The 24,684-nt window shown below is 34.4% G+C and overlaps 4 protein-coding genes and 1 pseudogene across 5 annotated transcripts; 1 reads left to right on the top strand and 4 right to left on the bottom strand.

Annotated features, from left to right (window-relative positions):
* Positions 1–1,913: 1,913 nt before the first annotated feature.
* LOC17875446 (protein REDUCED WALL ACETYLATION 1) lies at positions 1,914–5,648 on the bottom strand. Its single transcript, XM_023776980.1, has 16 exons — positions 5,373–5,648; positions 4,937–5,028; positions 4,679–4,816; positions 4,526–4,582; positions 4,375–4,447; positions 4,110–4,268; positions 3,851–4,000; positions 3,523–3,778; positions 3,299–3,414; positions 3,120–3,206; positions 2,935–3,023; positions 2,777–2,839; positions 2,633–2,689; positions 2,455–2,551; positions 2,211–2,372; positions 1,914–2,122 (listed from the first exon to the last, which is right to left on the bottom strand). The coding sequence occupies exons 1-15, from the start codon at positions 5,403–5,405 to the stop codon at positions 2,217–2,219; spliced, it is 1,623 nt and encodes a 540-aa protein (XP_023632748.1). The 5' UTR covers positions 5,406–5,648; the 3' UTR covers positions 1,914–2,122; positions 2,211–2,216.
* Positions 5,649–7,380: 1,732 nt separating this feature from the next.
* Positions 7,381–10,313, bottom strand: LOC17875189 (probable WRKY transcription factor 8). Its single transcript, XM_006280713.2, has 3 exons — positions 9,659–10,313; positions 8,767–8,907; positions 7,381–7,985 (listed from the first exon to the last, which is right to left on the bottom strand). Exons 1-3 carry the CDS (start codon positions 10,135–10,137, stop codon positions 7,595–7,597), a joined length of 1,011 nt encoding a protein of 336 aa, XP_006280775.1. The 5' UTR covers positions 10,138–10,313; the 3' UTR covers positions 7,381–7,594.
* A 3,207-nt stretch (positions 10,314–13,520) lies between these two features.
* LOC17876632 lies at positions 13,521–14,574 on the top strand (annotated as a pseudogene).
* A 944-nt stretch (positions 14,575–15,518) lies between these two features.
* Positions 15,519–17,179, bottom strand: LOC17876797 (two-pore potassium channel 2). The gene is made up of 2 exons (XM_006279558.2): positions 16,032–17,179; positions 15,519–15,822 (listed from the first exon to the last, which is right to left on the bottom strand). Exons 1-2 carry the CDS (start codon positions 17,177–17,179, stop codon positions 15,648–15,650), a joined length of 1,323 nt encoding a protein of 440 aa, XP_006279620.1. The 3' UTR covers positions 15,519–15,647.
* Positions 17,180–19,359: 2,180 nt separating this feature from the next.
* LOC17876047 lies at positions 19,360–22,966 on the bottom strand. 2 transcript variants are annotated; one of them, XM_023777798.1, is made up of 11 exons: positions 22,654–22,966; positions 22,339–22,382; positions 22,162–22,249; positions 22,017–22,077; positions 21,521–21,921; positions 21,235–21,435; positions 20,958–21,150; positions 20,629–20,878; positions 20,342–20,455; positions 19,854–20,246; positions 19,360–19,746 (listed from the first exon to the last, which is right to left on the bottom strand). In XM_023777798.1, the coding sequence occupies exons 1-11, from the start codon at positions 22,865–22,867 to the stop codon at positions 19,498–19,500; spliced, it is 2,208 nt and encodes a 735-aa protein (XP_023633566.1). In that variant the 5' UTR covers positions 22,868–22,966; the 3' UTR covers positions 19,360–19,497. The 2 variants fall into 2 exon arrangements, with proteins under 2 accessions (XP_023633566.1, XP_023633567.1); XM_023777799.1 differs by having other exon boundaries at positions 21,235–21,273.
* Positions 22,967–24,684: the final 1,718 nt, after the last annotated feature.

Genomic DNA, 24,684 nt, shown 5'->3' with positions numbered 1-24,684 from the left:
GAAAAAAAGCTTGTGAACTAAGAAAGAGATGATGAAGAGTATGAATGTTTTTTTTTCCCATCAAATTGTATAAGCAAAGAAAAGATTTATCAGATCATATATGAAATCATTAGAATTATTCCTTGCAATCATTAGAATTATATCTAAAATTAAGAGGAATATAAAAAGAGACTTAAATATAAAATTAATCTTGGATTTTTTTTTTAATAGTGTTATTCAAACATTTAGTTTAAGTTGTTCATAAAAACTAACACATTGCCCAAGGTATTTAATAGTTTGAAAATTATTTTTAAAATAACAAATTAAATTACATAAGAAAATTATTATCAAATTTGAACAATAAAAAATAAATAAATTCGTCTAACACACTGCCCCACAGATAATCAAAGTTTGTAATAGCGGACGTTTCTATCAAACATGGAAATGGGTGAGCGCCTACGCTTCTGACAAAGATTTGTTCCGCAAAGATTTTTCAAAGACCATGACTAAACTGTCCAATTATCAAATCTTGATAGGCGATCTTGGCTAGGTAAGGTTTGAATGCCCAAAGGTCCAGTGATTTTTTTCCTTTACCACTGTCTCATGTATTGGTTTACAAGATTTTTTTTATGAAGACTCCAACATGAATTGTCAAAGAAAGATTAGGGAAACATTAACACTATGGAAATAATATATGTTCCTCAGCATCATATCCAGCTTATTCGAAACTAACATATATTTTTTATCACGCAAATTTCACTTTTTCCCTCAAAGTTTGAGCTAGGTTAGTTATAGGATTATTTGGTCTAAAAGTAACAACTAGTCCAATTTTGAGTTCTTTTCCAATCAATTCGGAAATCAGAAAGTTTACTCTCCCAACGGGTCTGGTCCGTACTGAAAATACGCTGTTTGAGAATGATTTTTAGTTTTACTTTTTTTATAAAAAATTGGTGGCCGAAAATGATAGGGAACATTTGGCTTTATTAATCCAAAGACCAGCCTAGCTGTGAAACTAATTTAGCACTTGGTTGATGACCAACGCATTAGAAAATTGAAAAACCATCCCAAACCTCCTATTTTTCTTCTTTTCTAATTCAATTTCTATATTATCATATGATAATGATGCAACTTTCCATATATATAGAAATAGAAAGAGATAGACTAGATACGTTATCTCTTATGTCAGTGATACCAAGGGATTCAAAAAAGTGGAAATGGCATTTGTGAATCGCCACTCCTTAGATGAAATCAGATCTAAAGAGATATGTATGTATATTATATTTAAATAAGTTATGTATATTGACTTTGTAACTATTATAATAAATAAAAGTGTAAAATATTTATTGATATTTAGTAAATTTATTTTCTTTATATTTTTTGAGAATTTTTGAGAAATAAATTAAAATTAATTAACATAACTGATTATTATATATGAACTCGTTCAATATTTATTTTTACATATTGTGTACATAATAATCTAGATATAAGAACTACAATCTCTGTTGGGTTTTTTTTTTTTTTTTTAATTATCAACAATCTCTGTTGGTTTAAATGTGTGATGTTTGAAGTTCTTTTTGTTATTATTGATATTTTGATTGCAATGGCATTTTAGGTTTAATGGATATTTTTCCTAAATATTTCCCGACTTACATTTTACGAGACGATGATTTCTCAAGTAATGTGTGTTAAAATTGTTTTGATGCATTGGGAACATTACTTGGGTCAAAGTGTTGGAAAGAGGATGTGAGTCCCTGGCACTTGGATCAGAACAACTTCTAAACTGAAAAAAAAAAAACATAGGTTTGCAATGTTTAGGCTCGTCGTTGTTTCCATGCTTAACTGTTTGGACTGGAATCAGAAAATTGTTTCTTACACATAAATGTTTAAAAAGGTAACGAACTCTGGTTGATTAGCTTTGTCGTGGACTATTTAAAGAGATTTGCAATTCGACCAAAATTTTATATAGCATGCATTTTCAAAAAAATATACATTTCTGTTATATAAACATTCACTTCGATTTCGTATGGCAATAGAGAGCAAAGAAGTTGACAGATATGTTGGTTTCTGCATATGTTGAACGAACGTCCTCCGAAGCTGAATGTGCACACGAAGATGATCCACAAAGAAAAACACTTCTTTCTGCCTGTAAATGATAGAAAGAAATCAACAGAGCCTTAGTTAGATTTTCTTTTTTAAGCGTAAATCGTAACGAGAATGATTTAAGGACTCACGGTTTTTTAGCGATGAATCTGAAGGAGAACGAATGAGAAGCAATAGAGAGGAAGAGCGATGGCGATCCCAGCTATGAAGTTAGATAAGAGACGTTTGTTGTCTTTTGTGGGTACAAAAACCGTCTTGAGTGTGTTGGTTAGTTCAAAGAGACGGTGAGATACCTGGGGAGCAAGAACACATAGAGATGTTTCAGAACGTTTGGTAATAGAAAAGAAAGGGAGAGAAGAAGTTAAGGTTTCTTACGAGGACGTATATCGCAGTTGTGAGCATGAAATTCAGCATAGGGTATCCCGGAATGATAGAGAGAAGCCATTTTGGTTGCCCATCAGGCATGTTTGATCTGAAAAATTGGTGTCTTTAATTCAACAAAAGATGTGATAGGCTTTCAGAAAAACAAGATTTTAAGTCACAGAAAACAAACCTTAGCCATATATGAAACTGGGAAATGTAAGTTTCTAAAGTGATCTTGCCGAGCCATCTGCACCGGGAAATGTAAAGAGAATTGTTACATGGAAATCAGGCAAGCATACTAAACCAGGCTTTAGCTTATATATATTTGACTCACGCGAAGAGAGTCAATGAGACACTCCGTAGCTGGTGGGTGAAATTCCGAAGGCATATGTAAACACTAAAACCCAAAAACCAAATGGTGAGTCATGTTACAGTTTCGGCAAGTGAAAACACGAAAGACGAAAACACGAAAGGGAGATTGTATGCACACACGTGATTGGGATCCAAGATGTGTATGGATGATACATGTTGTAACTGGTCTTGTCCAGCTTATAGATACATTCATACCACACATAGCCAACCTATAAAATGTGAACAAATAGGAATAATCTTCTATTACTTTCTATAAATGAGTGGTGCAATCAACAAACTAAAAAAAGATAACTGAAATGACTTACAAGCACCGCAATAGTAGCAATAGTGGTTTTTATGGATAGTCTTTTCTTTGTTTCACACTCCTCTAACTTCTCCATCCATCTCTCTACCTAGAGAATGATCCCAAGTTTTGAAGTTTTATCACATTAACACTACATCAACAGAAACAAAATTGAATATGTTCTTCTGTTAAAGAGCTTACAGTTGGGTGATAATAGGCATAAATCATCCCGATAATCCATATGTAGCGGTCAAGGCCTGATCGGAAGTGCCATTCATGCAGTCGATGAAGATCAGGCTTTGCAGGATCATTGTAACCTGCAGTTATTCACAAGCGATATCCAAATATTATGGCCCCATCAAATTTCATTATGACTTGTGTCAGTTCATATAGAGAGTATGATCAGATCCAGAGAATTTAACTACCTAATAAGAATGTTAATGGACCCCAGAATATTTCAAAAGCTCCAGGAATTTCCCACATCAAAAAGACAACGAGGAAGCATGAAAATATCTTCAAAGCCATCACAGATCCTATATCATTGTACTTGCTGCAGATACCCAGAGCTCCATACACCATTAAAGTGAAGAGAGTGTGCATTGGGCAGATGTAATACAGCATATAGTCATTGTTGAGAACGATACAACAAAATGCTACAAAGAAGTTCAGCCTCCACATCATCTGTAAAAAAAAAAAATTAGATGAAAGTAAAAGCACAATAACAAGAATTTATCGTCGAATGAGTGGTATCACCTGTGCAAAACGTGCAACAGAGAAATCCTTTCTGACATAGTAGTACGAGAAGTTTCCAAAACCAGTCATCCACACATAAGCAGCAATAAAGATACGGATGGCATTGTATATCTCAGTTGCAGCAAAGTAGTGATACATTAAGAACAAAACCTGATAAAAAGTAGGACATGAGAAAACTATATCGAAAGCAGCTACAAATTATAGTAACCTATGAAAAACAGCACAATGATAATATTTTCAATTACTAAGAGAAACTTGCCTGCATCCATCCTTTCCACTCTTCAGTTTGGTGGCGATTAAGGTAAAGAATGGATTTCCCAGATATAGGTGACTTGTCATTGTGCTTTCTGAGAGATGTCATGGCTGATACTATAATGAGAAGAACGTAGAGAAAAAGGAAAAGGTCGCGGTTGTAATTCTGTCAAATAAAACCCAAGTCCCATGAGCAAAACAAATATATAAAGAATACATACTTCAAGGAGTTGAGATACAGAGCGACTGAAAAGTCTGAAATACAAGGGTACCTTAGTAGAATCTCCAAGCAATTCTGTGCGGTCACAGATATAGAAATAGATTAAAATTGCTCCAAACTCCGACCTAGGTATGATTATGAATGTTAATATAAGATAACGAACAATGAGATTATCACCATTTCTTGAGGTAACTTTCACTTACATTGCTCTCAGCGTTGCACGGTGTTCCAGCAAAAACGAATCTTCCATACTCAAAAACCTGTGATTCGATAAAATCAAAACACCTTAGCATGAGGATCTTGAAGAATTGTAATAAACAAACTAGGATACTTGAGAGCTGGTAACACCGACCAACCTAATTATGTTTGTTCTGATGGATGAATTATGAAACTTTAACGATGTTGATCGGGCAAGACCTCCCTCCAACAAATCAGCTTTGTCATCATCCTTCTCTGCTACATCTCCCAATTCAACCAGATTATTATCTGAGTGCCTGCATAACAAGAATGCAACTCTTCTTTCAAGGCTCTCATTTGGGAAGAAACGAAGCACGATAGAGGAACTCTGCTACATTCACTATTGAGAGTATCATCACATTGCAAAAAAAACTTACGGTTTTAAGGGAACCCAAGATTTCCTGTACTCAAGTAGCTCGGAGTATATCCAACCAACAAAAATTGGTATTACTCCAAGCAGAAAAGATACCTACAAAAGTTTCACAAACAAAGTTAAAATCTTGTAGATTGTTGTCAGTATCCAGCAAACTCTAAATGATTCAAAGCTAATAGAACGTCACAAAGAAAGACTCAGTTTTTCATGTATTTGCTATTGCTAGACTTCTTGATCAGCCACTAACAGGAATACTACTTGACTTGCTACTATCAAGGAAGCTGCTTTCACAAAGATCACAGTCACAAATCCTTCAATTCCAAATACCCAACTCTATAAATTCTAGATAGCAATACGACACCTAAATCAAATAACACTAAAAAGATTCAATCTTTCCATATAAATAAATAAACCCCTTTAGCAATGAATCGAAATTGAACCTGGCCTGGCGTAATTGGTCCCGGATCCACCATTTTTAGCAATTTCTCTGTTAAAAACTTCCGAGAGATAGTGATCTCTCTAGGAGACGATCATAATAAATAATATCAGCAGAGATAGATACAGAGAAAGAGAGATGTGGAAAGTGTTTGCTTGAAGAAGAGATAAGAAGAGGTTCGGAGAGCCGTCGTTTTCAATCGCCGGCGACTGAGTTTTTTCTTTCCGAGCAGATTCGATTAGTCTCTCTGGTTAGAGACAGTGACTCCTCCGCAATATTATTTCCGTCTCCACTCAAATTAGTAAAGTTTTTTTAATAATAATAAAAAAAAAAAAATTATTGTAGAGAGTTCAATATTTACCAAAACGGATCAATTTATTTCCTTAAAACCTACCTAAGCTTGATTTGGTACAATACAATACTACAATTTAGTCTAATTACGATAGTAACAACATAACCATCCGGTAACACAGTCCGTTTCAACCCCCTATTCTCGAACGGAACATCAAAATCAATTCTAATAATTTGTTGCATGTTTTTTTTTTTATATATATTCAAACTATGATGAATGAATAATAGTCTCCTTTAGTCAATAAAAGAAAAGAAAGAATAGTCGTCTATTAACTGAATTTATAAAATATTCAAATTTTTAACCTAAACCGTAATTAATATTTATTTTGATCATTTCAATTAACTGTTAATTTTTAGTTTTGATGTTTTAATCAGAATTTTACGATTTGTTGCTTCAATTTTTTTTAATAGATGATAGTTGACTGAAATCATCAAAATCAATGTTGGTTTTGGTTTAATATTTATATGTTTAGATTGTAGATTTGAATTTTTTATCAATGTTTCAAGTATGAAAAGAAACTCATCATCTTATCCGGTCTGATTCCGACCTTTTTCCCATTTTCAGACATATATGTAATTTTGGTTTTTAGTGTGATTTGGATCTTGAAGGAAGCGAGATTACGCCTAGCTAGTTCCATGTCTCTAAAATATCACTAACTAGAACATAAGAGGGGCATGTTTATTGGTAAGAACTCTTTTTAACAAAAATTTATTATAGCTAAAAACTTACCAATAAACATGGTCTAAGCAAGTTGGGCATTCACTGTCTTTAATTTTATTTTGGATCTTTAATTTTGACTATGTCATATTTGGATCTTCACCAATTTTGGGACTAATTCGAACCCACACTTTGCATGATGAGTCTCTGTGGGATTATCTAATATTAACCTTTTTGAACTTGACCAACAAATTAATTATTTTAACTTCTTCAAGTGACAACTATAACAACAACTTCGATCGAATCCATTTCGGGAGTAGAGAAACTTCAAAAAGAAACAATAAAACTCCAAATCTTGAAAACTAGATGAAAATTATGTTTGATTTTGGTGGGTTTGAAATTTTTGTGGAAATTGTACACGACCTACTCGTCTTCGATGCTACCGAAATGTGTAAAAAAAAAAAACAAATAATTTATTATTATATTATCCCATCTGACAATATATGGAAAATGATCGTGGAACGAATTTTATTTAAACAATTGTGGTTAGTGGATCCAACATGTCCTGACCTCAAGATGTACTTGTCAAGCAACTAACTTGTCACATCCCTTACATGATACTCCAAGATGGATAATAATGTGTTCCTTTGTATTAACAAGTATATATCTTAAATTGTATTATATCTATCTCATTAATATGTACGATCAAACTCATTACTCGTTAGTTTGGTTCCTTAATTCTTACGCATAATCAATTAGCGTATATATTTTAGGTGGGGTTTGTGATCAAATATATATATAGTTAAGTTCAATCTAATCTTCGAGTCTAAATTTTGATTCGAAATACCAAAAAAAAAAATTATTTGCATTGCTTTAGTATTCAAGTAGATTTTAGATATGATGTTATGTCGTCCTTTTCCTCATTAGCTAATATATAAAGCAAGTAGTGAAAACGAGAGACCCATGAAGGATCTTTGCTTCTATATTCATGTAACAAAATTACTTCATAGAAGAAGAAAAATATTTTAATAAGTCGAAAGGAGTACTCCATATTTATGCTTACTACAGTATATCCAATATATATCCTATAGCTAGTTACAAAAACATAGCTAGTTACATGCAAAAATAAATAACACTAGCTATCACTTATTTATGCATCCGAATTGTTTCTATACATATATATATATATATATATATATATATTCTTATTTATATCGTCAATGCTCTTGCTTGAAGAAAACAGAAGGAAACATCTCTTTCAAGAGCTCGAACTGATCACTCTCCTGCTGATGAAATCCTTGTTGTTGTTGTTGTTGTTGTTGTTGATGATAATTAGGGTTCACGTTCACACTAGCGTATGGCACACGGAAGAGATCATCATTTGAGAAGCTTCTTGGAGTATTGATGATGAGGTCGGAGAATATCGGAGTCGACGATGGGTTATAATCAGTTGCGGTGGTTCCGGAGAACATTGCCGTGCGGCGATTGGTCGGGATAGGGTGGTTGTGCTGACTCTCGTAAGTTGTGATCACGACCGTTGGATCTTGGTAAGATCTCTCCACTCTCTTCTTCACGTTGCACTTCTGCGTCGTGCATCTATAGTAACTCCTGTTCACGTAATTGACATTATAGTATACATTGTGTTTTGCATGTGACGACTTGTAATGTCAGTTACAAAATTGTATTTTTAAAATTTCTTCCTTTGTCATATATAAACAAAATTAATAAGACTTTTCAAACAATGTCAGAATCCAAAACATAATGAGTGTAAATAGAGGAAATTGACCAATGTTTCTTGTGGATGTCGATCTTGAAATGATAAAAAATGAATAGAAGAAAAATTAAATTGAATGAAAATATATTTATGTTAGTCTGAAAAATCATCATAAAAGTTTAAGAAAACTTCAATCTTTATAAACATTATAATTTTTTAGAAAAATAAACAAGTAAATATAAAATCCAAGATTACAAGAAATGCTTAGGCCTTAGATGGAATCTTCATAAGAAAAATAAACAAACAAAATTAAGTTGGTCTAGTTTTTTTTTTCCTTCAAATATAATAAACTAAAAACGTAAAAAGAAAGTAGTTTGATTGAAAAATGATAATCAAGAATTCAAAAGCCAAAAAACTTACTCAAAACTAGACATTTTGTAATACTTGTCTATATTTTTTAGTATGTAATAACAAACTAATTAAACCCTTTATTTAGAAATTAGTTTGAGTGAAAAACAATGATCAAGAATTCAAAAACCAAAAAACTTACACAAAACTAGACATTTTGTAATACTTATCTATATTTTTTAGTATGTAATAATAAACTAATTAAACCCTTTATTTATTTTATGATATAAAGTATATATTATAGTGCGCGATATAAATTAAAATTACCTAGGATAAGGACTGTTTTTGACTGCTTTTTGGCCGTACTTTCTCCAACGATAGCCGTCTTCGAGGTGATCAACTTCGGTCTTAGTCATGAACGAGACTCGTGGCTCTTTTTTCTTCTCCTCTTTCTTCTTCGTCTTAACTCTGAAAACCATATAATAAAAATCCTTAATTAGGGCCTGGACCATATATCTCTTGTTTATGGCACCGTACCGTACATTTGACTTTGATTCATTGGAACTACATTTAATAATGCTTAAGGCATCAAATGATTGTGTTATGACTTAACGTGATAAATGGGACACGTTGTTTTGTTTAAGTGGTTTCTTTTAGGGATAAGATTTATGCATCAATAATTATGTTATAGGTACGAAAAAATGAATATACAATCTTTCAGACACATAGCAGAATAGAGTCCCAATGAATCAGTACTATTAGATTATGTATTACGGAAAAATATGAATGAAATAATTTTAGTTGTCATTCTTTCAATTATTATGATATCAAACTTTAATTCTACCTATACATATTAATAATAAAAAAATATTAACAACTGCAATATGTATATTCTCATCAAAATTTAAATCTCGATGGTGTTGTCAAAGATGTCATTTGATGATATGCAAACTCTATATTTTTTGTTTCGTGTAAAAGAAATTGAAATCAATATTAAAGTGAAAAACTTGATTTCAAGAAAATCATTTTCAAGAAAACGATTCTTGATTTAGACCTGAAAGTGGGAAAAAAAAACAAGAAATGTATTTTATTAATTTTTCACCTAATTAAGATTTTATGTTAGTAATAAAAACAAATAAACTAGCTAAGTTTGATCATGATTCATGTGAATACTAAATATGTCTATCTTTATTTTTTTCGAAACTTATGTGAAACTTACACTTTCTGCGAAGGTTGATCATCTTCTCCTCCATCGCCAGCTTCTCTTTTCTTCATGATCTTGCCGGAATCGTCGCCGGGATGATGATCAGCCTCACTTGAAGAAGGAGATGGTGAAACCCTAACTTCACTCTTAATGGTTGTTGCACAACCACCACCACCGACAACTTCTTGACTCTTATGGCAACTATTATAGTTAAAAGCATTATACAAACCGTTGTCTTGATCGATCGAAGGATTAAAAAACTCGGAAGAAGATGGAGAAAGCTCGAAGCCCAAATCAAACGCTCCTTGAGGACTCAAGTTCTTCGAAGGTAGATCAAAACCAAGTTGTGATGATGAGACGATCATGTTTGCATTATAACTAGATGGACCAGAAACGTAAGAGAGGTTCATCATGTTTTGGTTATTGATGTTGTTGTAATGATTATACGATGAAGTGTAGTGATAGTTGTTAAGATCTTTGATTTCATTAGACATGATGAAGAACAAAGAGAGGAATCATAAACCAAAAAGGAAAGAAAAAAAAATGACAAAGAGAGGAGCGTGAAGAAGAAGAAGAAGAAGCTTACGTTAATGAAATTTTTTAGTCGGTCTACATTTGGGTGTTAAGACTTTTGGGTCGTCTCTTATTTATGCCTTTTGAAAAATATATATTATTTAATACGTCTTGCTGAATAAAATATAGTAGTAAATAGCGTTTTTATATATATTTTTCTTGTTTGGCTTAGATATGTACAAAATCTAAAGGTTGAATGGAAAAGAAGAGTATTGAAGTGTGAATGATTCAAAAAGAGGTTTGAATGACTTTTATATATGTATTTAAAGTAATGATAACTTTTATAAAGTTTGAGTTGACGAAAAAGCATTTTACCACCTCAATTCGAGAGTTACAAATGTGGCCTCGAGTGAGGAAACATATACTTCTTTCTTTGTCATTTTGTTTCTGAAAACGCTTTAGTGTGTGAACATGAACACACAAGAAAAAGCCATTTTACCATAATTAAAACATCTTTCAAGCCTCTCTATTCATTTTCTGACCAAACAAAAAGAAAAAATATCTTTTTTTCTTTTACAAATTTGGGTTCTTTTTTAGTATGCTACTCTTTTGAGGGTCTTCAAACTAAGACATGAAAAGTTAATATTTTTATGAATCTGTTTAGGGTTCTTTTAGTGTCATATTTATATGAATATGTTTAGTGTCATATTTTTTATTTTTAAGGTCTTAAAGTAGATTCGACCAAAAAAAAGAGTAGTTAATATTTATCAATTTTTCTTTTTTTTTGTTTGTTAAACCGCAATGTTCCGGTTATCGGTTAACCAACCTTTGGTTCTATCAAATTTAAAATTATTTTTCTGTATGAAAAAAAAGATTGAATCCGAAGCACAAAAGAACAAGTCTCCTTAAATTTACCATTTGTGGAATAAGGTAGAGAACAAAGCTTGCATGTTGTGTAGGAAGGCTCATGAGTAGATGACTAAATGGTTAACCGGTAACCGGAAATAGTGAGTCTCCCGGTCATATTGGTGTGAAATGTGAAGGAAGAAGAGCCAAGTCAAAAAAGTCAAACAAGATTATGGGGTTGTAAGGATGACACGTGTTATTTTATTGGCACCGGCGTTTGACCGTAACCGACACATGACCTGGCACGTGCTGGAATATTGGATTTTATGTAATTCCCTAAACCCTAATAAATATCATCAAAGACGTTTTTAGGTTTTTAATTTTTAATATTTCAAGTCAAAGGACTCAATTGCGACAACAACATACGTATCCGTATAGTTTCGACGTAGAACCAATTTATACGGAATAATCACATTAGTATTTTTTTGGATTTTCATATCTATATATACGTATAGGTTTTGGATTTATTTGTTGTATTTAAAAATCTGATTATGATCGAAATACTGACGATTTAAAAACGTCATCACGACTCATGCTGCATATATTAATCTCTTTTTCAGTTTTCACATTAGAACTTTCCTCATCAAGCATAAAAAAAACATTTTTAAATAATAAAACTAATTAAACATGAAATATATGTTATTATATAGCCATATGTATCTATTATAGGTATAGAGATCTTTATTAATACTTTTAATATTTAATACTATTTCTATTTGTCAACACGACAAAATAATTTTATTTCGAGAAAAAAAAAGTGGAAACTGAAGCCATATATATATTTCATAAGAAAAAAAAAAGAGACATGATTCCTAACCGAAAATGACAACGAGAAGTGAACATAAATTGACTTTACATATTGTGTGGTCAAAATAAAACTTTACTATTTCCTTTTTATAGATTTTTAACTATTTTAAAATAGTGTATGTATACCTTAAAATATAAAAAGCTTCATGTATGTATAGCTATTCTTGATCATGTCTCAAAAAATTACAATATCGTCACTCCATTATTTTTTCCAAGAAAAGTGACTAATGATGAAAAAACATTTTCGAGACAAAATTAAACTATACTACAATAGTTGATTCTCGAGATGGCCCAAAGGAAGCAACTCAGTCATGATTCTCTAACTCAAAGAACCAAAAACTTCAATAATTATACTAGTTACAGTGTCTAATCTCGCATCTTCGAATCCAAGAGGGTAAGTTTATCATATTTGAAGTTTTGTAAATCACCAAAGTTAGCTGTCAACAGTATGAGGGATGAAAATAAAATAAAGAAACAAAAATTATGTGTTCGCAGTTGAAATTTACGACCAGTTTCGCGGAATATGTACGGATGCACCAAACTTCTTCAAGATTTTTTGTTGTTGTTGTTGAGTACGATTTTTTCATTCACCATCTTGGTTTGAATAGTTGTCATGATTGAGATAGCATGATATTTTAATGTTTGAAACTGTTATTAAAGTCTAGTAAATGCTAACATAAATGATTGTGATTCTATAAGATATATGAGAACTTGCGAATGAGATTGTTGACCTACGCGGCTAACGCCATAGTTGAACTGGTTTCTTGATAGGTATGTGACAAGTAACTACATACATAGTTAAAAAAAAAAAAAAATACTCTTAATTATGTTATATAATTTTAAATTAAACTTAATAGATTCATATTCATGTTCATTCATGTAAATACAAAATCGTTGAACTTACATCCGTGACTCCGAAATTCGAATTTTATAATGGGATACATCTACTCACAAACCGCTAGCTATAGTACCGAAAAATAATTTAAATCAAAGAAAAAATATCATATATCACATATATGTATGTTTGATTTTTTCAGTTCTTTCTTTCATTATTTTATAATGATTTTAATTGTTAATTTTTATATTTGGACTTTTGTGGCCCTAAATAAAAAAAACGTCATGTTAAATTGGTTAAAAATACAGATTAACGGATTATTAGCAAGGAGCCAAATTAGGGAGCTAATGGTGAAAGGTTTGATCAGAATGATCGCTACTCACTCGTGCCACCAACGCCCTAAACATAGTTGACTCTTTCAAACTTTTGGTGCTTGAGTTTCATCTGTTTTAAAAATCTTTTGATGTATTGTATAACATTTAATCATCAAGGCTTTTGTATCCGATATAAACTCTTTAAAATGCTGCTTTGAGATTTTAGATTTTCTGAATTCGAAGTCCTTATTGTAGAAACCCTCAATAGTGTCATCTAAACTTCCTTGCTCTTTGGGCTTCTAGCCTCCAGGAATCACACTGGATCTCGTATATTCCTTAATTGGCCTTCCCATGCAAGTGCTGACTCATTGAGGGCCACAACTCTATGGGCTTTAATATATGCCCATTAGTTAGTTTGGTGTATATTTTATAGAGAGCAATATTCAAACCTAGAGAAGAAGATTGAGGACTTTGTGCCTGTGATTTTGTTTAGGTTGAGAGGATGTTTGAGAATGATAGGGCGAAGCCTGAGTACGTGACAGCTAAAATAGCGGTATGGTGGGACATGAAGGGCTGTCCTGTTCCTGAGGGTTAATGGGTTATGATGCTACTCGGGTCCGTCCGAGCATAGAAGTGGCGTTCAAGAAACTAGGCTTCTCTGGTCCTATCTCTTCCACTGGAGTCACTGTTGCACAAACCAAACCCGGTTTGTCTCAATTGCTAATTAACAGATATGTCTGAATTTAGTTGTGGTGTAAAGTTGAACAACTATGATCATCAAGTCCCTTTTTGACTGAAACAGAAAGCACATGCTCACTCATGTATTCGAATATGGTGGAGTGGCGAGATCATAATCCACCTCCAGCTACAATGATGCTCATATCCGATCAGTGGCGAGAATTCTTCTCTTGGGATCTAGCCCGTCTACAACAGCATACCAAATACAACCTTTATCTGGCTTATCCATTTAGGGTTCCCGTAGCTTTCGGCACTGCTAACTTGTGGAGAGTGGATCTGGAAAGAGTTACTTGAGCCCAAGAGCAGTGTTCAGGACATGTGCACCACTAGTGAATCATCACCTGCCACGTTTTATTGCAAATCTTGCCGTTTCAAGAACCAAAGCGTATTGCGTTTCAGGAAGCATCTCTCGAGTAGAAAGCATGCAGTGCAAGTAAGCCTCTCTCTCCCTCTCTCTCTGCTTGCATTAAATACATTGTCTTTAACTATTTGAGAGTATTTCCCACTCGCAGGAGGTTATAAACCCTATCCGTCAAGAACTTAACTATATAACGAAGACGTGGGGAAAGAACTACTCGGCCAAGCCTGAATACGCGACAGCTCAAATAGCTGTGTGGTGGGACATGATGGACTGTCCAATTCCTGAGGGTTATGATGCTCGCAATGTCCGTCCGAGTATAGAAGCTGCGTTCAATAAACTAGGCTACTCCGGTCCTGTCTACATCACTGCTTATGGCGACCGCAAACAAACCAGTGATGACATTCTCCGAGGACTCTCTTCTACTGGAGTCGGTCTTGCACATACCCCTGAACGTTAGTCCATATCCATCTCTGGAATTTTAACACTTCAACTTTTCCCTACTGAAATGCTTTCCTCATGTTGCTGAAAACAGATATCCAATTCAGGCGCATGTTTATAGTCAAAAACTCGAAATTCTTCTATATGTTTTAAAAATAAATAGAAATTCTATATATATTGAGAATGAAAAGTAAATAATCTAAACAAAAAAAATACTCCTAAAATCTAACCATTTTGTGTAAGATTTTCTCTTATACTGACCATAGTGTCGATTCTCAAATCCTATCTTGAATCAAAATGGTTTTCTAGGTTCGAGTAGTATTGGCCACGGGGGTTCGAGATTTAACATGGTTTTCCCCGCCCCCAGTAGATTAGTCTTTGGGCCTAGAAAACTTTTGGGATCACTCATGAGTTATCAAAAAAAAAATGGTTTTCTATAGTGTTTAATTTTCTCTTATGATTAAGTTTAGTTTTGGGTGATTTTGAGTAATAGCACCTTTTCAAGACTTTAGGATTGTCTATACTCCAAGGGGATGTAATGGCGTGGCTGATCGAGTAGCGAAGGAGTCTCTTTCCTTTGAGAACTATGATCCTAAATTGTACTCGTTAAAGTCATTTGGATTTAAAGCAATGTATTGGTCGATAAACCAAGTGTACTATGATTTGGTTAATGAAAGTTGAAGTTGAGCCAAAAATAAAAAAAAAGATTTGTAGTAAACATGTGGTTTATGTAAGTCATGCTTGTTACTTCCATTGTGAGAAAGTCTTGAAAAGGTCGTGCGAGTCTACTTTTTAGTTTATCTCTTCAGATTCTCATTTTACAATCCTTAAATATCAATCTTTACATCAACATTAACACGCTTTCGAAATTTATGAACAAAAGATTTTAATCAAACTGAAGTATCTCAATCAATCAGATATTACAAAAAAAAAAAAAACCCCACTACAACTCTTCATCCTCATCATCATCTTGGAAGAAAAGGTGACACAAATCTATTATAAGAAAAGGGCAAGACACACAAGATGTAAAACAGAAGTTGCAGTGGACTTTTCATTGTAATTTTTGAATCATATGTTGTAATGTGGTGTTTCTTAAACAGAAGTTGCAGTGGCTAAGTCATTAGTGCTGGTTTCCAAGAGATCTAATAGAGTAATCCTTCCACTATTGGTTCTGTCAAGCTTGTCAAACTGGTTACCAATCGGGTTAATGTCCTTATCCGTTATTTTTTCCATCTTCTTTAACTTGTATATCACATACTCTGCTTTACTGCATACAAGAAAACAAAAATTATACTAAAGATCACGTGATACTCGTCAAAGATGTTCATGGCAATTAGATAGGATATGTATACGAATCTAGCAAAGCTATGTATTGAATCGAATGCGAAAAAAATGCTTCGATACCTATAGATCAACTAGGAAACGATAAATGGTGCAAACGCGAGGAAAGTGATAAGAAGTGAGTTGAATGAGTACCTAACACAGCCATTGTGGTCGATATCCGCAGCAAAGAACTGAGAGATAGACATGTTTTCACCAATCACTTTCTTGGCCCTCTCTCTATTCCTCTTATCAACTCTTGCTTCAGCCAAATACAAAAACGCTCGAGCAACAGCTAAAGTAGACACAAGCAACCAAATCGCAGCAAGAAGCCTACCATGTAATGTATTAAAAGCCCGATCACCGTACCCAACTGTAGTAACCGACATAACCGAGAAATAAAACGAATCTAACCACCCGATTTTTTCGACAAAATGCATAATCAAAACTCCAAATCCAAGGCATAACACTACAACACCTAATGCCAACCCAACTTTCAACCTAATCCTCATCCTCCCTTTCTTGATATCGATTATATACGATCTTGCTTTCTCCCTGTCATCCAAGCTTTCATTCCTCGCAGCTTCTAACATATAGTTTTCTTGAAGATCAAGAACATAAGTAACCATTCCACTAAGCAATATATCCATAAAACCAAACCCAACAAGCACGAACAAGATCGAAAACAGCTTCGTCACCATACTATCCGGCGTGATATCTCCATACCCAATTGTACACATTGTAACAATACAAAAGTACAAAGCATCAACAACAGGATGAGTCTTACTCACATTGTAGTTATCTCTATTCAGCCAATAGATAAGAACACCTAAGGAAAGATACACAACAAGCAAAGCAACAGCTTGTCTTACAATTGTTTTTGAATCAGATTGCTCTGTTTTCTGATCATTTGGGTGAGAAAGATCGTTGATTGCAGCCATAGCCGGAGCTGTTTTAGACCGGTGGAATTGGTGAGTCGGTTTAGGTTTCCGCACCGGTACTACATTAGGCTCGGAAGGTGGGAGGAGAAGGTCTGTTGAATCGGAGAAGGAAGTTGTGGCAGAGGATGAAGGAGAAGGGTTTTGAGAAGGCACGTCGACGGGAAGAGATGAGTTTTTTTGAGGACGAGGGAACGGACCAAAGATTAATTGGTTTTTGAACTGAGAAGGAGTCATTGGCATCGGAATCGTGACGTCATTGTGTTCCGGTAAAGGAAACAGAGACGGTGGTTGGTTGATTCTTGGGATAATCAAGTATTGGCGTAATGGGTCATTGTTGTTGTCGCCGTTACCGTCGTTTGCCATCTGGGTTTTCGCCGGGAAACCGGAAAGTTGAGAGATTTCTGAAAACCAGGGTGGTTTTCCGATAATTGTGGAGAGAAGAGTTGGATAAAAGAGACAGAAGAAGCTTTTTTTTTTTTTTTTTCTGTCTGAACTCTGAACTCTGAAGCCCCACCAAACCAAAAGATTGAACCTTTTTGGGTTTATGATTTGGCTTTTTTTGCTTATCAGTGTTATTCTTGAGAATGGTTCATAACTCATAAGTAATTAAGTACTGTGATTTTATAGGATGAAAGTTTTCAAAGAGATAAATTTTTTTTAATAATAATAAAATAGAATAATTTCAGGAAATGATCTGTTGATTGACACATATTGGGATAGTTGTACTTGTATATGTTGTTACAAATTTGCATATTTTATTAAGATGATTGATACATGAATGGGAGGGACATTGCCACTTAGGTTTGCCTTTAGTTTATAATTACTTGGAACTATTTGATGAACAAACCCTATGTTTCAACTAAATTATAAATTAGTACCATAACAAACAATTCCATGTATCAAAAATTGAATTGAAGTTTATGGGGTCATAAAACTTTCTAAAGTTCTTACTATCAACTTTTCATGAGTTAAACCAAAAGATGATTGTTGTCAATAGAAAATAAAAGTTTTCTCCACTTTGGAGAGAAAATATTTGGTTGATCCGTTGATGTAAGTGGATAAATGATGATCAGCAATATGATGATATGGAGGTATAAAGAGGGACCAATACATGCGACAAAGCCAAACTCCAAGTAGGCAAGTACATGTACTGAGTCTCAGACAAAGACTTTTTGTTCTTGTTGATTTTTGCAAACAATCGAAAGACTTCTCTAAGTAAATAAAGGAATCAGTCTTCCAATTCCTTTGTTTTTATTTGTTTGTTTGTAAGAATGTTAAAGTTCGATTTCCTTTGTATAAACTCAAAACAATACAAGTAAGTAGGCAACCAAAAAAAAAAAAACACAATATAAGTATATAATTTTTTTCCCCACCAAAGTTGTACTTCAAGAATAGTTGTGAAAATGAAATACAAGTTTGATTGGAAATTTGGAATGAAGAACATATTTTTCATACATAGAAGTAAAATTACGTTTGACAAAAAAAAAAGAAAGTAAAATTACAAAAAAAAAAAAAATTGTCATATTTTTGGTAGCTAGAAGTAAAACTACAAATTTTGTTGATGTCAACGTAATAAGTTTAGTTTTGGAGTAAAACTGTCGATATGTACAATTGTTGACAAAAACTATAAAGTACATAATAATCTTGTTCATAGAGATATTAATAATTTTAGAGTTCATAATCTCAAATTTATTTTCAAAATTATTGTAAAACATCCGAAAAAAGTAAGATCATTATGTAACATTTCAAAGTTAGTGAAGAAAATGTTTAATCAAAAACCATTTTAAATAATGAATAGTGGATTCGTTGGTGTGAAAATACAAAATACAGAAGATAAACAATTTTTGTACGTTATATGCGTACTTAAACAGTTAATGACTTTATGTATTGTGTTGGGTGAGATTTAGTCATATTGGAAATGAAGGGGTCAAATCCTATAAACTTTAGAAACACTAACCAACTTGTGCAATAAAAATAAACAAAATTGAAGGGGTCAACTATATTTGTCAACGGGACGGTGTCTTTTTCTAGCCGAGAATCACAAAAACGGCACAACGTGTCGTTTTCGCCCTATCAGATGACACGTGGTTCGGAATGTTATATTTTGAGATTTTCTTACACCTTTTAAAAATCTTTTTTAATCCAAATTTTGACACCTTCGGATTTTGAGAAAAAAATAAAATAATAATCAAAATGAATACGTCCACTGAAAAATTCATCACAAAAATCAAGTGAATGAAAACAATTGATTATATTATTCAAAATCAATTTGTAAAACCACTAATATCGCTACCTCTCATTTTCACAACACATGTAAGGAAAACACATTATAGGTGACTACTACATATTTTAAGGTTTCATAGTTGCAGTTGTGAGAGATCAATCATGTCAAGAGCTCCAATAAAGCAAACATGTAGAGTTCATCGAGCTCACGTTATACTGTATTTGTCAATGATTGTTTGCAGCCTTTAGTGAAAAATGATGACAAGAAGTCAAACGTATTATATAAACAAGATTATTCAAAGGCTAAGGCATATAAATATTAACAAAACTAAGTAGCTTACACTACAAAGAATGGTTAGTAAAAGCCAAAAAGACCATTATAAGAAGTCGTCAGTGTGAAAACGTATTCAGAGTATAATTAAGCTTTGATTGGTCGGTTTTTGGTTAGTTGTAGTTTCTTAGCGCCATTGATGTTGTTGTTGGATTTGGTTAGATGGATCTCCTCTTCTATTGTTTTGTTGGTACAGAGATGCATAGTAACGTCTGTTTCTTTCAGATACATTACCAATCCCTCTGTAACGCTCCTCTTGTTGTTGGTTATGTCTGAAACTCAGTGACTGCTGATTCTGATGACCCGGGACTGCGCTGCGATACTGTCTTCTTGAGTCGTTGTGTCCTTGAGGAGTCCACATGTTTGAGTTCCCATTCTGAAGGTCAAACCACAAATAAGAAACACAGAGTTCTGGTTATAACATTCTCCAAACCAATTAAACAGAGAAAAGCTGGACAAAAATGAGAGATGTGTTGAATTTACCTGATGCTGAAGTGATGACAAGTGATTGCTAAACTGTGCACGGAAGTCATATTCATGCTCAAACCTCGAGTTCTCAGTGTTATGACTCAACATAGCAGAACCGTAAGCCAAACCATTAGTGGAACCGTAAGCAGAACTGCGGGTGGAAGTAAGAGCAGCCACAGCTGGTTGACGCAGATCACTGAGTCTGTACAGAGAGAGCGGTGCATCTATGGAAGGCTGATGGTAGGCGTTGTTGTTACTACCACCATGTTGCTGAAATGAGGATGTTGGCATGTCGTAGGTATCATTCTGTGTTGGCAGAGGGCAAGGATAGTTCATCCTATTATCATAATCCCCTGAAGGAACATTCGGCTGAGAGTAAAGGTGGTGGTTCATGGTTTGCCGATTTATCTGTGGTTCATTGATAGAAGCGATTAGTAGTGCCTGGTAAAGAAAAGTCGTTTAAAGATGGAATTAGATTGGTGCTTTATAAGAAATAGAGTTACCTCGTTCATGGAACTTGATAGCCTACGACCAAGTGAAGATGCAGTAGGCATTGACTGAATGAGAGGAGAAGCTGAGTGCCAAGGATTCAGTTCCCTCGTGTATGCTTGTTGATGCTACAACAGAAGACCAAAAGAAAGCACATATATAAGGTAAAGAGTATCTCATACTATGACACAATTGGTTTGATTCAGAGAAATTAGGATTCTTATAGAGCACAAGATTTAGCATGAGTAGTTGTGAATTATGATGCAGTAGAATAAGCAATTAAGCTAGCAGTTTCTATTACCATAGCGTTGGGGAAGGTATTAACACTTTCTGAAGGAGCTATCACAGGATTGAACACCTGACTAATATCAAATGTGAAATCTGTAGCAGATGAAGACATGTACTGATTTTCTTGAGTAGGTTCTGTGTGATCACAGTATGGGGACGAATGGTAACTACGAGGGGCATCCGAGTTGACTTGATGTGCCATTTGTTCATTAGCAACATTCGTCTTTAGTTGTTGTTCTTCCTCTTCATGGCACTCACCATCTCTGTGAAAATGTTTATGAGATCATTATATCATTAAAACGTATCAAGCTAGTAGAGCAGATTAAAAAAAAAATGGCTTACTGTAAGTTCAGGTGCCTGAGCGGCAAATCAACTGCAAAAGCGGATGTTTTTTCTGAGTCATCATTCAAGAACTGTGATGGGAGACCACTGGGTTGGCCAGGTCCAATCATCACAGAACCAAAACTACCAAATCTCATTTGTCGTAACTCGTTAATAAATTGGTCTGAATTAACAGGCACCGATGGATCTTTGGCTGAAATAGGAACAAATAGAGCATGAAACAACAGTATCAGAAAAAGATAACATAGCAGGTTTCAGAAGAGAAAAATAATCTCACTTTGATTGTAATTGTCACACAACAACTGTGAGCTTCCATCTGCAAAATCGGATATATCTTGTGAGTCATCATTCAAGAACTGTAATGGGAGACTGTTATTTTCGCCAGATCCATTAATCCAAGAACCAAAACGACCAAATATCAAATGCTGTGACTCTTTAATACATTGGTCTGAATTAACAGGCGCCGGTGGATCTTTGGCTGAATTAGGAACAAATGGAACATGAAACATCATTATCAGGAAAAGAAAACATTAGCAGGTTTTATAAGAGAAAAGTAATCTCACTTTGATTATGCTCAAGAGAACATTTTTGCACTTGGCAAGTCTCGTCATTTTTGTTATTGTCATTGTCACACAACAACTGTGAGCCTCCATCGTCACTATCGCGGAAGTTTTGGTTGGATACCGAAGCAGACTCTTGAGGTTGATCTCTTCTAGAAGCAGACTCAACTGAGTTAGAAAATAGATTAGGAGCCACTGGCTTCTCAGGTAAGAGATCCTTGACAGGAGCTGTTACACTCTCTTTCAAAGAGCCTAAACCATTCTTCACAACATCCGCCATTGTTCTCTGGCTAGAGGTAACACATCCCAAAGCAGATGTCAACCTAGAAGATGGCACAGATAACGAAGGATCGGCTTCATCTGAGCTTATTGGCACTCTCTTAGTTTCAACATTTGATACATCACTGTATAGACACAGATAGTGAAGGTAAACCTGTCATTAACTTCCATGCCACTTCATCAATTATCAGAAAACAATTGACAAAATGAAGGCACTTACAAGAGATTGAACCTGTCTAATGGAGGACCAGGATTATGAATTCCTTGCACATCACTCGTCTCTGAACCAAACCCATTGATAAGTTTAGACATTTGTTAAGATACAGAACCATAGAAGAAAAAATACGTTTTATGCAGCTCATTACCTTCACCAAGATAACCATCACCACCATTCCTCAAGTCACAATTCTGGTTGCTACTACCAACTCTTTGAGAATCCGATAAGTTCTTGGTCTAAGAAAAATAAGTGAAGTAGGACACAAAAAGGTTCAAGCTTTACATTAGAAATCACAGAACAATCTATATAGTACACAAAAACAAACCTCTTTCTTCTTGTCTCGTTTACTCTTTACTTCCTGGAAACTATCTGCAAAAGTAATCAAAGAAACATTGTCAGAAATCAATTAGAAGACAAAGAATCATGAGGCAAGAAGCTTAACAAGATAGATGCAGAAGTAACAAAGAAACATTACTATCACTAGCACCAGGTTTCAATTTCCATTAACTACTCAAGAAACATACCAATCACAATCAGAGTGAAAAAAAAAACAAGCCTTGCTCTGTTTTCTTTTCCACTTTCAACCAAACAACTTCAAAGCTAATATAAAACAAAAAGGCAGAAACTTTATGAAAGAAACCTTGAGAAAGAAGACGAGTAATGGCTTCGTCAGCATCCATATTGCATTCAACAAGCATTGCGTAAATCTCTTGTTCGGAGCAATTCACTACTTCCTTCATAGTCTGAACAATCTCTCTCGAACTCTCCGGGATTGCATCTGCGTTAACGTTACTGTCTTCTTCTTCTTTCTTTCTCTGCCTTTTCCGTTTTTTGCCGGAAGATGAAGAACCCATTTCTTCTGAATGAACTCAGAACCTTCGATTTCTCTCAACCTTTCACTGTCGCTGAATCAACAAGCAGAGGAAAGAGCGAAAAATATGATCTTTTGTCTCTTCGGCTTTTAAGTAATCAAGAAACCCTTCTTCTTCTTCTTTTTTTTCTTTTCTCTCTTTCAATTTTTTTTGCTTAATAATGGTTTTGTGGGAAAGGAAATAATTTTTCAAATTTGGAAATATACAAACTACTTCCAAAAGTATTATCCCGTAAAATTCCATAAAATTACACCAACTTATTATTTTATTTCTACAAAAGTAAAAAAAAAAACTTGCATACCAAAAAAAATAAAATACACAGACCTACTTTTTATTCATTTTAATTGATACTTAAATTCTGAACGTATATTCAGTTTATAAACCAAATAAAAATTGATTACAAAAAAAATAAGTAATAAATTAGATGAAATAACAGACAAAAGTTTAATTTTCTAAAATTAGATGAAATAAAATTACTTACAATAATATTTTTGTTTTTCAGTTTTTAGTGACTCAAAAACGTCAAATAATATAATGAAGATATTTATTGCTCAAAAAGAATTTTATTTTAAAATTATTAGTTACGTAGTTATAATTACTTTTTTTTTTGGTCATCTAATTTCATTTTCTTTATTTCTCATTTTATTAGCTACAGTTAAATCAGCTTATCTAAAGCTAACCAGGAATGAATTACCACGACAAAGTATGGAGGAGTTCTGGATGCGGATATGGCAAGCCACGGTACCGGAGAGAGTACGGAGTTTTCTTTGGCTTGCTGGTCACCGAGTCTTAATGACGAATGCGGAGAGGTATCGACGTCATTTATGCGCTTCAGCTATTTGTACGGTCTGTAAATGGGGCGAGGAATCTATCATACATATTCTTCGAGATTGTCCGGCCATGGCTGGAGTGTGGAGACGGTTAGTACCACCGGGGAAAATTCATCACTTTTTTTCTACTTCCACCTTGGAATGGCTGTATGATAATCTTGATGGCAAAGATCCAGCTTGGTCTACCCTATTTAGCCTGGCTGCTTGGTGGGGATGGAAGTGGAGATGCGGCAATGTATTTGGTACTACGGGTACTTGCCGGGATCGGGTCAAGTTCCTTAAAGACTCGGCGAAGGAAGTGTTTGACGCCAATATAGCCCTAAAGCATTCACAACGGCAGGTGGAGCGGGTGGAGCGGTTGGTGGCGTGGATTCGCCCAAGTCATGGTTGGTTTAAAATGAACACGGATGGGGCTTCTAAAGGTAATCCGGGTCTGGCTTCAGCGGGTGGAGTGCTTCGTGATGAGACCGGATCATGGGTGTGCGGTTTCTCTCTCAATATAGGGATATGTTCTGCTCCTTTGGCAGAACTTTGGGGTGCGTATTATGGGTTATACACAGCTTGGGAGAAGAGGGTTACTCGGTTGGAGATGGAGATTGATTCGGAGATGGTAGTTGGTTTTCTCACGACAGGGGTTAGTGCAACTCATCCTTTGTCGTTTCTGGTGCGTCTGTGCCATGGCTATATTTCTAGGGACTGGAATGTCCGGGTGACTCACGTGTATCGCGAAGCCAATCGCATTGCGGACGGCTTAGCTAATTATGCGTATGACCTTCCTTTGGGTTTTCATTTTTTTGGCTCTGTGCCTACTAGTTTAGCTTCGCTTTTTAGAGATGATGAGCGTGGAACTGCGATTCCACGTCGAATTTGTATTTGATTTCTTTTATATTTCGTAATAAAATGAGGGAGATTTCTCCCTCTCCATTACCAAAAAAAAAAAAAAAAAAAAAGAACTATAGTTTCCTTTTC

This window comes from Capsella rubella, unplaced genomic scaffold, assembly GCF_000375325.1.
Source record: "Capsella rubella cultivar Monte Gargano unplaced genomic scaffold, Caprub1_0 scaffold_8, whole genome shotgun sequence".
Taxonomy (NCBI): Eukaryota; Viridiplantae; Streptophyta; class Magnoliopsida; order Brassicales; family Brassicaceae; genus Capsella; species Capsella rubella.
Note: the sequence above shows the minus strand (reverse complement) of the source record. Positions and strands in the feature narration are given on the sequence as shown.

Excerpts from the sequence above, each read along its gene's own strand:
- LOC17876797 (XM_006279558.2), bottom strand. The coding sequence starts at position 17,179 with ATGGCAAACGACGGTAACGGCGACAACAACAATGACCCATTACGCCAA. Across the intron at positions 15,823-16,031 it reads GACCACAATGGCTGTGTTAG|TAAAGCAGAGTATGTGATAT; the intron begins GTACTCATTCAA and ends TCTTGTATGCAG.
- LOC17875189 (XM_006280713.2), bottom strand. The coding sequence starts at position 10,137 with ATGTCTAATGAAATCAAAGATCTTAACAACTATCACTACACTTCATCG. Across the intron at positions 8,908-9,658 it reads GATCAACCTTCGCAGAAAGT|AGTTAAGACGAAGAAGAAAG; the intron begins GTAAGTTTCACA and ends TATGGTTTTCAG. Across the intron at positions 7,986-8,766 it reads AAAAACAGTCCTTATCCTAG|GAGTTACTATAGATGCACGA; the intron begins GTAATTTTAATT and ends TTACGTGAACAG.
- LOC17876047 (XM_023777798.1), bottom strand. The coding sequence starts at position 22,867 with ATGGGTTCTTCATCTTCCGGCAAAAAACGGAAAAGGCAGAGAAAGAAA. Across the intron at positions 20,879-20,957 it reads CTCAGGCACCTGAACTTACA|AGATGGTGAGTGCCATGAAG; the intron begins GTAAGCCATTTT and ends ACATTTTCACAG. Across the intron at positions 20,456-20,628 it reads ATACCTTCCCCAACGCTATG|CATCAACAAGCATACACGAG; the intron begins GTAATAGAAACT and ends CTTCTGTTGTAG.
- LOC17875446 (XM_023776980.1), bottom strand. The coding sequence starts at position 5,405 with ATGGTGGATCCGGGACCAATTACGCCAGGCCAG. Across the intron at positions 4,269-4,374 it reads TGCTTGGAGATTCTACTAAG|AATTACAACCGCGACCTTTT; the intron begins GTACCCTTGTAT and ends TTTATTTGACAG. Across the intron at positions 2,552-2,632 it reads CAGTTTCATATATGGCTAAG|ATCAAACATGCCTGATGGGC; the intron begins GTTTGTTTTCTG and ends CCAATTTTTCAG.